The 14,864-nt window shown below is 45.4% G+C and overlaps 1 protein-coding gene across 1 annotated transcript; it reads left to right on the forward strand.

Moving 5' to 3' along the window:
• The first annotated feature begins 9,953 nt into the window (after positions 1–9,953).
• Positions 9,954–12,481, forward strand: LOC142566236 (alpha-1A adrenergic receptor-like). The gene is made up of 2 exons (XM_075677076.1): positions 9,954–10,861; positions 12,201–12,481. The coding sequence occupies exons 1-2, from the start codon at positions 9,967–9,969 to the stop codon at positions 12,479–12,481; spliced, it is 1,176 nt and encodes a 391-aa protein (XP_075533191.1). The 5' UTR covers positions 9,954–9,966.
• The last annotated feature ends 2,383 nt before the right edge of the window (positions 12,482–14,864 follow it).

Here is a 14,864-nt window from a genome sequence, read left to right on the forward strand (position 1 = left end):
TGAATAATCGCAAATAGATTCAGGAACACCTTAGACTTCTTTCAACCGAAGTACCAGGCAGGATTTCATAAAGGCTACTCAGCAATAGAGCATGTTCACACTATCAATCAGGTGATAAAGAAATGTGCAGAATATAACCAACCTTTATGTATAACTTTTACTGATTAGGAGAAAGCGTTTCATTCAGTCGAAACCTCGGCAGTCATGGAGGCATTAAGGAATCAGGGTGTAGACGAGCCGTATGTAAAAATTCTGAAAGATATATATAGCGGCACCACAGCCACCATAGTCCTCCATAAAGAAAGCAACAAAATCCCAATAAAGGAGGGCGTCAGGCAGGGCGATACGATCTCTCCAATGCTATTCACAGCGTGTTTACAGGAGGTATTCAGAGAACTGGATTGGGAAGAATTGGGGATAAGAGTTGATGGAGAATATTTTAGTAACTTGCGATTCGCTGATGCTATTGCCTTGCTTAGTAACTCAGGGGACCAATTGCAGTGCATGCTCACTGACCTGGATAGGCAAAGCAGAAGGGTGGGTCTAAAAATTAATCTGCAGAAAACTAAAGTAATGTTTAACAGTCTCGGAAGAGAACAGCAGCTTACGATAGGTAGAGAGGCACCGGAAGTGGTAAGGGAATATATCTACTTAGGGCAGGTAGTGACCGCGGATCCGGATGATGAGACAGAAATAATCAGAAGAATAAAAATAGCTGGGCTGCGTTTGGCAGGCATTCTCTGATCATGAACAGCAGGTTGCCATTATCCCTTAAGAGAAAAGTGTATAATAGTTGTGTCTGACCAGTACTCACGTACGGTGCAGAAATCTGGAGGCTTACGAAAAGGGTTCTACTTAAATTGAGGACGACGCAACGAGCTATGGAAAGAAGAATGAAGGATGTAAAGTTAAGGGATAAGAAAAGAGCAGCTTGAGTGAGGGAACAAACGCTACTTAATGACATCTTAGTTGAAATCAAGAAAAAGAAATAGGCATGGGCAGGGCATGTAATGAGGGAAGATAACCGATGAGGGAAGCGTAGCAGGGGGCGGCATAAAGTTAGGAAAGTGGATGAGATTAATAAGTTTGCAGGGACAACATGGCCACCTTTAGCACATGACTGAGGTAGTTAGAGAAGTATGGGAGAGGGCTTTGCCCTGCAGTGGGCGTAGCAAGGCTGATGATATATATATATATATATACATATATATATATATATATAGGCATGGTGGTATGCTCCAGAGCGCAGAGCGCACCGTCTGTTACATATCGCTCCTAGAAGAGACAGGTGGTCTGTTGTGTGAGGTTCTGAACAACACTGAAACAATTTAGTAAAGCTGGCACAAATCATTTATCCAGGACCTCACATAGGGGCGACGTCAAGGTTACCGCATTCCTCTCGCATTTACCTCTAAATTACCATTAATTTGTTCCCTCCCCATGTGTGCGGTAGCCAATCGGCCCGTCCATAGTTAAACTCCTTGCCTTTCACATTATCAGCCCTTTTCTTTAGTATGTTTCACTTTTTTTGGCGGTGGCCTGGCTCATCTCTCACAGGACGAAGTACAACTTCAAAGAAACCTAGCTACGCTAGTCGAAGGCAGCTTTTTTCGGATTCCTGATGCGTCGATTTAAAAGATACATTTGATATCCAAACCTAAATGACAGCGATACAGGCGAGGTGAGTTACGGTAGCTCGTGGGTTTCGGCTAACGACGCCACTCACGCGGAACTTTCGTCTTTTATGTGGTTGTGAACTGGAGTGAAAGGCGGGAGGATAACACGCCTTCCCGAAATGAAAAATTCGGAATGACCTTTTGTTAGAATGTTGGAAGTACGTCGAGGACCCACATTACGGAACACCTTTAAGTGGGTATCAGCTCACAATGGGGGAATTCAGATGAAACGTTTTCAAGTGGATAGGCTTTGAATTATCCTAAGGATATTTTTATTGAAATTTCCTTCCTTGCCATAAGGTGAAAGCAGACTAGTAAGCATTTAACTTTTCTTTATTCTTCAGACATCTTGCGAGCGTCCAGCTTGCTGTCATTACAACTTCTTAGATTAAAAAGTCAGTTGTAAATATTAAATGATTTGTATAAATGAGTAAACGCACACGCAACAACAATCCTAGTTCATTTCTCAGTATTCACTCAATGCAGATGTAGCACGCCTATACTGTCAAGTTGTAGTGATGTGAAGAAGAAGGAAGTTCCAAAAGAGTGAGTCACGAATATAAACAATCAGGGGGGGGGGGCGCACCACGATGGCTGCGCGCAAGATAGTGCTTCCTCTGAATCTGATCTACGAATCAAGGCATTGGTTCATCAGATTGGAATGGGCGTACATTGCAGCGGAATCGCGGGCGCTGAAATGTGATCGAGAATGTATGCGCCAGTATTCGCATCACGCGCGTAATCTGATTAGATAACTCTCTTTTGCTGTTGAACACGTGACGACATTCTGGATACTTCAAATACATGCAGACGCGTCTTGAGCTAAGCGTTAATTTTGAAACGGTGGTGAGATTCTAAAGGAAGTTCACCTGTAAAAAAAATAATGTATTGTTGCTTCAAATATTAGCTGAAATATGATCCGCGTGGTAAAAAAGGCCCCCAAGACTGCACAGTGACGCAGACATACCAAAAATTCCAGAGCTAAACACTTTCAGATTACTGGTAGTTATTGAACCAGTATTTCACGTGTCAATGAAGCCCTGTAGTCCAGGGGCCACTTCCATCACGGGCGCTGTGTCAGAGCTCATATTTCACGATACATTACATATGTCAGCAATAACTGTCACAAAATCACGGTATTTAAGTTTTTAGGTCTTTAGACAGCCAAAATATATGCCGCAAACACTCAGCCTAATACATTAGTACTTTTCATTCTAACATACATGTACGCACTGCTCTATCTATTGCAAAGTACTGAAGAATATATGCAATGCTTTCCCCCTGGCAGCTGTTTTAACGCGAAAGCGTTAAAGGCCCCGTGTCTCAGAAAATCTCTTGTCGGCGTCGGCGGCGTTGTCAGTGAGCGAACATATTCGTACATATTTTGGCATATGTATATGCCATGCCTTGCTAGATCGACAGCAGATACCTTTGATGTTAAATCTTCTAAAACTGAGAAAATGAGCTGTGTTCTCTGACTCAAAACCGGCGTTACAGTGCACCCAGTCAGTTTTCCGACTTGGTTGTCATGAACAGCTCGCATACGAAATCGGGAAACTTCACCATCACGTCCAACAAGAAGGTCATGGGGTTGTCTTTCAATGGGTACCTGGCCATTGTGCAATCAGTGGCAATGATTCCGCCCATAACGCTGCTCGCACATCACTTCAAGAAGAGCACTGCGTTCCAATTCAGCTTTCCAGGGCAGACGCCGCAAGGCAGCTTCGACAACTGGTATGCAGTATCTCACTGACCGAGTGGAACTACTCGCCAAACTCAAGACTTACACGACTGCATCGATTAAACCCCTCACTGCAACTCCGACCTCCAGTCCGACTTCCTTGACGTGATGCTACGCTTCTCTGTCGCCTTTCTTAGGAGTTGCCTTCACAAAGGCATACTCAACATTAATTGGAGTGACTGACAGTGCAGCATGCGAGGTTTGCGGCACCGAAGAAAATATCGATCACCTGCTGTGCTACAGTCCACGATATGCCCTGTGTGGGTTTTGCAAAAAGACTGCGCAAGGGCGTCAACCTCTAAACTTGTAGCAAGAATGTCTAATAACTTGGGGCTGATAATTGATTTGAAAGCTTTGTATAATTCACTTGAAAGTCCATCGGGGCCGGGTGTTTTCGACAAAGGCAGCTGATCAATAGCTAGCCCAATTTCTTGGATCGTAAGGCTAGCACTGATGACTGCACAGTCATCATCCTGTAACGGTTTTACAAGATATACAAAACTCTCTAAAACTTTTGCATCGTGATCGTCCGGAGGGGCACTAAACAACATAGTGTAGAAAGTTTCGAACTGAGAAATTATGTCATTAGTATTTGTTAGAAGACTACCTTCGAAGCATATTTCCGGAATTACTTTGGAAATACCGTGACGTTGCTCGTCAAGTAAAGTTTGACGTGTTGGTTGCTCAGACTGCAAAGCACGCCTATTTCAAGATGGAATTCGCGCACCTCTGTAACGCAGTGCGTCATGCTTTTGTATCTCACATTTAAGGTTTTCTATGTCAACAATGTAAGTCACTGGCATTTCGCATTCAATCTCATAAAGGCTACATAGGCTCTTAAGATGCACTCTTTCCTCATTCTTCCTATAGAATGATTTCACCGATCCAATTTTTATAGCCACTGCACGAACCTCTTGTTTAAATAGTTCCCAAGCAGAAAATAATGGCAAGTCATGTAGAAAGAGAATTGGTTAGGGCCATGCGCACGCGATTAATAAATTCCTGATCATTTAGGATCTCAGAGTTAAGCTTCCAGAGTGCCCACTGTGGTCGGAAATTAGTTACAGATTTTTCACCAATGATTGCGATAACCATATAATGATCAGAGAATGAAACTGGGATACAAATACAGGATAGTTGTCGAGAAAGGAGTGATGAAGAAACATAAATCCGATCAAGGCGGGCGTAGGAATGACCTTGAATTCTTGTATAAGAGCGAGCTCCCTGTCCCGACACTCCCATATCAACCAGCCCTGCATTTTCTATTATGTTAGACAAAGCTTCACCACTCCTGTCCCGCTGAGCGTTAATGCCACTTCGATCGTTCGGATCACATACACAATTGAAATCTCCCATTACAACAACAGCGATCACAGTCCAATAGACTAGACACAGTATCAAATAAAAAGAGTTCGTTTTGCAGCGTCATTAAATACATAGACGTTGACTATTCGCCATGGCACACCCTGCAACACAAAATCACAACATATATATCGACCTTCAGTGTTGACATGGTAACTAAATGCTGAATAAAGTAGGCTCTTTTTCAGAAACAGGAAACAGACCGCTGATAAACCAAGACCGTGTGAACATGTCTTTGGGTGTACATTTTGGTCATGTTTACATTTGCATTTTAAGAGCCGAGATCCGCTGTCACTCCACCGCGTCAACTACCGCATCTCCAGAAGATCAAAAGTGTTGTTACCATCGACAGGTACATCGTGGTTTGCTAGAACATCGATTTTGCTGTACGATATCCATATTAAATCAGAAATTTAGAAATATACAACGGTGACTGTTAGTGTTGTTACTGCTAATTTCGACAGTTGTCTCTCGCTCTTTAGATTTTTGAGCGCGCATATAATTCGTGTGTTTAATGCAAAATAGCTATACAAACATTCGTGGATGACTGTTCTTTCTGACAGCATACTGACTTCTCACGGCGGCGCTGTACCAGAATAATGAGACCCGAGCGAGACAGCTTTTCACGCAACTTTGTGGAACAACCCAAGACTTCCTTTTCGCCTCGCAAAAGCTTATGCAATATTTCTGGGAAATTAACTAATGTGTCAGTGTAACGGCACATGTAATTCCGCAGGTCTGTGTGCCACATCTTACCAAATGAAGCAAAACGCATACGCAGCCATTCGCGCAGGTGGTATGATTTTGATGGGGCCGGTATGGCGTTGCTGGTGCCTCATCGTCACGGCACAATTATAGCAATTGGCCACGTCGACTTTAATACCGGTGTTGGTGCTCTCAGCATTGTCGGCTTCAGGGAAGCACAATTGAATACCGCGCAAGAGAAAAGTACAGTGTACACCACCGATGCGAAACTGACATACAATTTTAAAGCGTCGCGACGGGGAGCGCTTCTGTCGTGGCGTCAGAACTTATGTCGCTGCGACAGAAACTGGAAGTTTTCTGTGCAGTCCCGACAGAGAGTTCCTGTTGCGACGTCAGAATCGCTGTTGCGATAAAGAGTTATTGTTGCGACTTCATAAACTCTTGTCGCGACAGAACGTTTCTGTTGCGACTACAGAACTCTTGGCCGTCACGACCGAACCTTTCTGTCGCGACGTCAGAATTGCTGTCGTAACGTCAAAGTCGCCGTCACTATAGAACGTTTCTGTTGCGACTTCAGAACTCTTAGTCGTCGCGACAGAATCTTTCTGTTGCGACGAGAGAATTTCTGTCGTAACGTCAGAATCGCTGTCACGATAGAAAGCTGCTTTTGTGACTACAGAACTCTTGTTGTCGTGACCGAACGTTTCGGTTGCGACTTCAGAACTCTTGGTCTTCGCGACAGAATGTTTCTCTTGCGACATCCAAATTTCTGTCGTAATGTCAAAAATGTCTGTTGCAACTACAGAAACGTCAGGAACTTCTGTCGTACAACAGAAATTTCTGTAGTTGCGACAAGAATTCCTCTTGTCTTTTTCAACTGGGTTACATAAGCTGCAGTTCCCGGGAAGCGTGAGAATCAGTCGGGGATCTTTGAATGCTATCGCGTTCCACTCTTAAAGGCAAAGCTTAAGTGTCCCTCGACTTTTTATTCCTAATGACACCAGGAAATTGAGCCTGAGGCCAGCAACGCTCAGAAATGTAATCAGAAATGTAATGTTCTCCCACACCTTCTGTGATGTACCGTAGCGCTGAGATGCTTCTTGTATAATGTAGAAGAATCCATTGCAGAGGCAGAAGTGCACGGCTGGGCACGTGCGTTTAAGCTCATGAACTTGATTTGCGCCAAGAATACCTGCCCATGCTTTCACACTTGCTTCATAGGAAGCCTACTGCACTATCAATATGCCAGATGTTTTTAACTGCACCAAATAAAAATAATAATAATAATATTTGGGGTTTTACGTGCCAAAACCACTTTCTGATTATGAGGCACGCCGTAGTGGAGGACTCCGGAAATTTTGACCACCTGGGGTTCTTTAACGTGCACCTAAATCTAAGCACACGGGTGTTTTCGCATTTCGCCCCCATCGAAATGCGGCCGCCGTGGCCGGGATTCGATCCCGCGACCTCGTGCTCAGCAGCCCAACACCATAGCCACTGAGCAACCACGGCGGGTCCAAATAAAAAAAAAAAAAAAATACTTACCATTAAAAGTCTTGGTGAGATCATTTTATCATCCGAGTGTTCATACTGGTAACCCCTAGATACGGGTAATTTGAGACATTGTGTGTATAATTAACGAAGCTACGTTAATTATGTTTTGAAGTATTGTCTGAAATGGCTAAAGAAAATGAGTAGTTTGCAGCCCGTCCTCGAGATTATCTAGCCGAGCGAAGACATTTTGATTAAACATGCATCTGCAAGAGCTATGTGAATAAAAATTTTCCAATTAAACGGTCTCGGAAAGCGTAACTGACGCAGAAAAAGAAAGGCTGTAAAGTTAACGTGACCGCACGTAGCCTTTTGTGATGTCATATTATGGCTCCGTAAGCGTCTTCTTGGTGGCCAGTCCGCTTTCGATTTTTGTTACGAGGAAACTTTAGCTCTGGCCCAACTCCGACGCGGCCTATTCAAATACATCTAAAACGCAAAAAAAATTTTCTGAGATAACCGCCGAACCGATTTTAATAACATTTGTTGCATTTGAGAGGCAAAGTCAAATTCTAATAACTGTTGGAAGTGAAATTTTGATTTAGCGCACTAATCTTCTTAAAAAGATTTTCAAAACTTCGAAAGTTTACAAAGAATAGAAACGCGAAGTTTATAAAAGAAATTGCTCTGCATCAAGAACAGATATCGCGGTTCTGGAAACGGCATCCACTAGATCATTGAAAGCGGACAAATTTGATATGCCGTTTGATATATTACGTGAATTTCTTACTTTGTATACTAGGGTTCCGCAAAAGCTGTATATACGTATTACTAAATTTTTTGAGATTCATGTGTAACATATCGATTTCGTCCGCTTTAGATGTACTATTACATGCAATTCATATATTTATTACATCATTTTTTTTGCTGAGATACACAATTGTAAACTTGATGGTTTCGTTTTCTGAAAATTTTCGATTTTGCCACTTCTTAATAAAACATTGACGACCTAAATCGAAAATTCGAAACCAACGGTCACTAGATTTCCAATCCTTCTTTTAAATGCCACAAACCTCGTCAAAGTCAGTGCAGTGGTTGCCCAGAAGAACGAATGCACATTTTCCATGTATTTAGGAACCTGCCGTGGTTGCTCAGTGGCTGTGGTGTTGGGCTGCTGATCACGAGGCCGCGAGATCTAATCCCGGCCACGGGGGCCGCAATTCGAGGGGGCGAAATGCGAAAACACCCGTGGTGCTTAGATTTAGGTGCACGTTAAAGAGCCGCAGGTGGACGAAATTTCTGGAGCCCTCGACTACGGCGTTCCTCATAGTCAGAAAGTGGTTTTTGCACGTAAAACCCTCCAATTTAAATGCATTTAGGAGCACCCGAGCTAAAGCTTCCTCTTAACGCTCTTTATTCGAAGGCAAGCAGTTCAACGTTTTAACATCTATATACCCGCGAACACGTGCCGCCGAAAGCTGGCTTGTTGGTAGATGCGACGCATGACGCTATGATGGTGCAGGTCCAGCGCATCGCTGGCTTGAAGACAGTGAGCTGCCGCTGTGGGAAAGAAGGTTACGAAGGTGAATAGCGGCTCACGGAGCCGTTATGCAAATAAAAGTGAGGCGTGCAGACAGGACACAAGAGTAGAGAAGTGGACAACACGAACGCCGACTATCAACTGAAGGGACCACTGAGGCGAAAAAAAGAAAGAAGACACAAAACCAATCTGCGCATGCTCAGGAATGGTAACACCACGTGTCAATCGGGTACACGGGCCGGTCTACGTGAGAGATAACTGTTAAGGCACTTAATCTCTTCCTTATGTAAAGTAATCGAACAGATACAACGCGAACTTTCACGACGGTGTTTCAAAAATCGCTTTTGGGAACAGTGTTACGCTGTGTGTAGAGAGTCGAGACAGACATAAATTGAAAGCTAACTCTCCGGACTACATTTGCTGCAGCGACTTTTACGACAGACGCCGTATTTTTATCACAGGTGCCATTTTTGTCTCGAAAATCCAGCACAAATTTTCGTATATTCCATAGGCTTCCATTGCAAAATCTTTTGCCGATCTGGGAACAGAATTCTTGCTTGCCACAGTGTGATCACTGCATTTCGCTCATGTGTATTGTCTTCCAGAACATGTCTGTCACCTGCCTTTTTCAATATTCGACCTGCAGCTTTAGTTATTCACGAAAAACCCGCTCGTTCCATTGAAAACGCGCTAGCTTCGTGCCGGGCCGCTTGGGGCGCTAGTTGGTACGTGTCCAGAAAAGCTGCATATGTTAGCATGTAAGGTCACAAATAAATTGAAAAGCCTGATGATTTAATATGTCACGCACGAAAGCGTAATTCGCAAGATGTTCGTTGAACATAGTTGCTTGTCTTTTCTTAGAAAAAGTAGCGTTCTCGTTAAATAAAAGGACTTTCGTCACGCCCAATGGACTGCTGAATTTATCGGAGAGTTGCAGCAGCGGAAACCATAAGTAGAAATACAATTTGTGATGAAACATCCACAAACACCCGCGAAGGTGGTTCAGAACTGCTTTTTTTTTATACGTCGCGTGCTGCATCTGACATTGGTTTGGAAAGGCTCCGTTGCTTTCCTCCGAATGAGTTTTTAGCCGCCGTCCGAACCGGTTCAGTATGTTGGCATTCTTTTGCTTCGATTCTGGTTCAACTCCAACGTAGTGGAGCATTTTCGTTTCGGCTGAGTTCAGATTTGGACAACGAATGAGTGGTTCACTTCTGCCGAGAGCTTGACTCCGTGCCTAAGCAGGATGAATTCACCCGACTAGTTAATATAATTGCGAAAATGTTCCCAGAAACCTCGTGCCAATTGTGTGTGGAATCACTTGAATATTTCTTTTATCCTTGCAGCGTGGTTCTCCCTGCATCCACCTTACAAGTGACGCGCGCCTGTTTTTCAGGCGGCCCGTCACAACAAAGGGCGGCCATTGTTCCTACTTCTCAGCCCCCGCAGCAATGGAGGTGAACCGGAGCGAGCCGTGGCTGCTGTCCTTGGCTTTCGTCGAGAACGGCTCCTCTTCATTCGGTGCCACGAACGCGACTGTGGCCCCCGTGGCATTGCTCAAAGGCTGCCTACTGCTTGCCATTATTCTTCTGGCTATCAGCGGCAACCTCATGGTCCTGCTGGCTGTCTTCCTCAACGCAAACCTGCGCACAGCCACCAACTGCCTCATCGTGAACCTGGCGCTCGCCGACCTACTGCTGGGTGCAAGTGTGCTGCCCTTCTCGGCGGCGCTCGAGATTTTTGATAAGCAGTGGTATTTCGGTCAAATTTTTTGCCACGTGTGGGCCGCCACGGATGTGCTCTGCTGCACGGCATCCATCAACAGCCTGTGTGTGATCAGCGTTGACCGCTACATTGGCGTCACGCGGCCGCTCACCTACTCGAGTGTGGTGACACACCGGCGTGCCCTCTTTGCGTGTGTTCTTGTCTGGCTGCTGTCGGCTGTCATTTCTGTGGGCCCTCTGCTCGGATGGCGTGAGCCCCCTCCCGCCGATCCGTTTGTCTGCGAGGTGACAAAGCAGACAGGCTATGTCGTCTTCTCGGTCTCTTTCTCCTTCTACATCCCGACGCTGGTTATCCTGGTGCTCTACTACCGCATCTACAAGGCGGCCACTCGCCAGACTAAGTTCCTGCGTAGGGGAGTGAAGACCATCAAGGGCGAGCCTGGTCAACTGACTCTGCGTGTGCACACACCCTCTGTGGCGGGAGAGGATGCGCACAGCTCTTCGGTTGCTGGTGGCCGGCTAGCCAAGTTCAAGCGCCAGAAGAAGGCGGCCAAAACGCTTGGCATTGTTGTCGGCGTGTTTATAGTCTGCTGGTTTCCTTTCTTCTTCATGCTACCACTGGGTAAGTTCAGACACAAGCTACCCCCACCGTGGTTGCTATGTGGCTATGGTGTTGGGCTGCTAAGCACGAGGTCACGGGATCCGTTCCCAGCCACGGCGGCCGCATTTCGATGGGGGCGAAAACACCCGTGTACTTAGATTTAGGTGCAGGTAAAAGAACCCCAGGTGGTCCAAATTTCCGGAGTCGCCCACTACGGCGTACCTCACAATCAGATCGTGGTTTTGGCACGTAAAACCTATTGTTTAGTTTCTTTAGACATAAGCTCCCATTATGAAACGTGCTCCGGAAAACCACTTTCATCTAAGCTGGAGACACATGTCTTTACAGTGCTGGGAAATCATAGTGGAACCGAAAGCTGATTATGAGATTGTTGACACAGCTAGTCATATCCCGAATAAGACGGCACCGTTTGTCCCCTGATGTACTGCTAACTAGCTACAATCAACATAACCCACGCATGTTTATGGATGAAGCTTGCTGCGCTACTGCATTTTTTGCAGCGACGGCAGCCACCTCACCAAGCTAATGATATTGTAGCTTTGCGAGGCTGCTCTTTTTTTCTTCTGAGCAGAAAGAATATAATTGTATTGAACCATCACCATCAAGAATGGCTACTCTTTCCAATTTGTGGCAGGTGACACACCATAAGAAATACTTGTTTTCTTCATACAACTCCTGAAACTGTAATGTGGGTTATGAGGCGTGTAATTGGGGGGGGGGGGGGCAATTTATAGCTTCAGTATGTTTAGTAGGAAACACCTAAATATAAGTGCACAATAATTTCTTGCATTCAACCGCCGTCGCGATGTAAACACGGTGGCTATTATTCGCCATTTTGAAAAGTAATTATGGCTCATATATTAACTCATAATAGCGGTCAGCGCACTACCGAAAACAAGGGACAAGAAAGCCAAGATTGTAACAAGCACACAGCGCTCTTCCAGCTCAGCCGAAACGCCACTCTGTTCTTATAATAATGTTATTGTTTGAAATGCGCGCTGAAGAGCACCAAGGTCATGCACACAGTCCTATTGCTTGACAAGGCACTGGGTAGCTTTTTAATGTATTCCTCAATCTTATGTTTTATGCAGCCTCCTCACGTTATGCACTCGTTTGGAATTGTCGGCAGTGTGCCGTTCCTGTTTCACAGGTGGGACGCAATTAGCTTTAGTGCTGGCAATATCGCAACTCGTATTCTAAGAATGGGGCTGAGACAATATGCAGCATGGCTAGTACGAGTAGAACATAGGCATTAAAGCTAGACTTTTGTGCAAAGCACTACCCTTAGTCGTGATTTACACGAGGGCTGTCACCAGCCTCGCATTTCTGCTCGTTGCAGGTACCCTGTGCGAGCCGTGTACCGTGCCGCCACTGCTGTTCGACTTCTGTTTTTGGACTGGCTACTTCAACTCCTGCCTGAACCCATTCATCTACGCGTCGACCAGCCGCGAGTACAACCGCGCTTTTCGTGCTATTCTGCATTGCCAGTGGAACAAGCCCTCCTTCGTTCCACCGGACTCGCATCATGCTTGGTCCGGCAACACGGGACAGAGAACAAGTCGTTCGGGTGTCAGCAGCCTCGGGCGCTCCACTGAGGGCTCAGACAGTGAAGTTCGTTGAAAGGATTGCGTGTCTCACCTCTTGTGTGGTCTTTTGCCAACCGAAAGCGGTCTTGGGACACGGTAGATAGGAACAAGTGGCCAGCTGTGGTGTAACTAAAGATATATATAATCGACATATAGGCGGTCGCTATAGTTATTTTTCTGCAGGGCCCCCGTAAACGTCAAGTATATTTATACCTATACATCAAAACGTAAGATAAAGGTTTGAAGACGAATTTATGTTCCAGAAACCATAATGTTTTATTGGCACAGAGGATGGCTACATTGATAACACTCATGAGGATAGCATGTTGCGAAATTAAACAAATCGGAAATGTGTGAGGCCATGGCCCCCAATTTTTTACAACGGTAGCGCTTATGGGGTATATGATGCGTCCGTCCGCAAGTACCTCCTTGCCATTAAACTGCTATGTGCAGCGCGCTTTCAGCTCGTCAACGAGCATTGATACTTCCCCAGCTTTAAGCGGTTCCAGAAATATCCCAATAAGACGGCCCATAAATCGAACCAATCATGGGAGTCTCTCTGCATGCATGGATGGATGAATAACTTTATCGAGGTCCCTCGGTGCGCACGATTAGCGCGCAACGGGCCGCTCCCACGTCGGGACAGAGAGGTCGTGCCCCTCCGCCGCGTCGCGGGCCTGATGGACAGCCCAGAGCTGTGCTTCAAGGTCCGAACTACGTAGAGCTCGGTCCCACTCTTCCTTGGTGGTTCTCGCCCCCAGCGCCGGGGGGCAACCCCAAAGCATGTGAGCAAGGCTAGCTACATCTTGACAAAAGCGACACGCATTGTGAGGGTGCGCATCCGGAAAGATATTGTGCAGGAAGGCCGGGCATGGGTAGGTGCCTGTCTGAAGCCGCCCGTGTCTCGTGCTTTATTGAGTGCTTTGTCAGTTCCTTGATGGGAATAGTGTACTTCTGCACTGCACGAAATCTAAAATTTTAAAGTGTAGGAGCCTGGTCCCGTACATTAGGCTACGAGACTGAAAGCCAGAAATACATCTTAGTTTATCGTTTCATGGTAGAACAACGTGATTAACTGTCTCTAGAAACTACGTTTTTTATAAGTTGGAGGCTTTCAAAACTGTAAAAGGATCAGAAAACTGAAGAACACCAGCAATGTTTCCTTGGGATATTCGAACAGGAATATCTTGAATCTTGGTACGGTGTTGAATCAGTGTTAAATGCAGTGAGAACGTCACATGAAATGTACCCTGACGTCCAGGAGCAGCAATGGAGGCCGCCATCGCAACACTCCAAGGAAATAGCAACACTGTATAGCATGCGTTGGGACATTATGCTTGGTGCCGCTATCACTGCTACTCATATCGAATGAAATATTATTATTCATATTCTGCACACTTACCTCTTTCACAAAGAACTCGAGCACGTATCAGGGTCACAGAATGTCTTGTATGCTAATATATAGTCTATAAATGTCGGCTTTTCACGGTAAACAAGGCAAAACAAACTGGACAATCGAACGCAAACAATTAGCAATGAAGGAGCTGGAATGGGAGAAGCAACACGCAGAGATGTGTTTAGCTCCGGTTGGAGAAAAATAGTAGTCGGACCTCCGCGTGAAACTTGACTTAGGGTGTCGGAAAGAATGTGCTCCCCTGGCTCTCTGTTCGTGCTTGCAGGCTTTATTCACGAGTACTTTACGGGAAAGTGGCACCACCATGACAGCGAAATGCTAGAATGGGCTTTCGGCTGCAAATGCAATAAGATCCGTGCTCCGCGTTCCATATTTGCTTTGGAAGCGAATGGTGGGTATGTTTTCAAGTGTTATGGCGGTCCCTTCCAACGTGTGCCTTGCTGTCGCTTCAGTATGAAATCCGTGGCGCTCTGCGAATTTCGGAAAGTCTACGACACCGGTTGCTCAGTAAATAAACGAAACAAACATACTACTGGAAAGCTGAGCTGCTTTCAATACTTAGTCCGCGTTATCGTCTACATTTCAATACTTTTTCTTTAACGTGCATGCTGGTCCACGTGGGAGAAATAAATGCTCCACATTAGCGTCAAGTATCGACCGGCGTTTTAGCATGTTAGTAACTTGTGTCACCATAATCATCATCATCCTGTTTTATGTCGACTTCAGGACGAAGGCCTCTCCCTGCGATCTCCATATACCCCTGCCCTGCGCCAACTGATTCCAACTAGCACCCGCGAATTTCTCAATTTAATCGCCCCATCTAGTTTTCTGCCATTCTCGACTGCGCTTCCCTTCCCTTGATACCCATTCTGTAAACCTAATGGTCCAACGGTTATCTAACCTGCGCATTACATGACCTGCCCAGTTTGATTTTTTTCTCTTAATGTCAATTAGAATATTGGCTATTCCCGTTTGCTCTCTGATCCAAACCGCTGTCTTTTTG

Source organism: Dermacentor variabilis, unplaced genomic scaffold (assembly GCF_050947875.1).
Source record: "Dermacentor variabilis isolate Ectoservices unplaced genomic scaffold, ASM5094787v1 scaffold_12, whole genome shotgun sequence".
Classification (NCBI taxonomy): Eukaryota; Metazoa; Arthropoda; class Arachnida; order Ixodida; family Ixodidae; genus Dermacentor; species Dermacentor variabilis.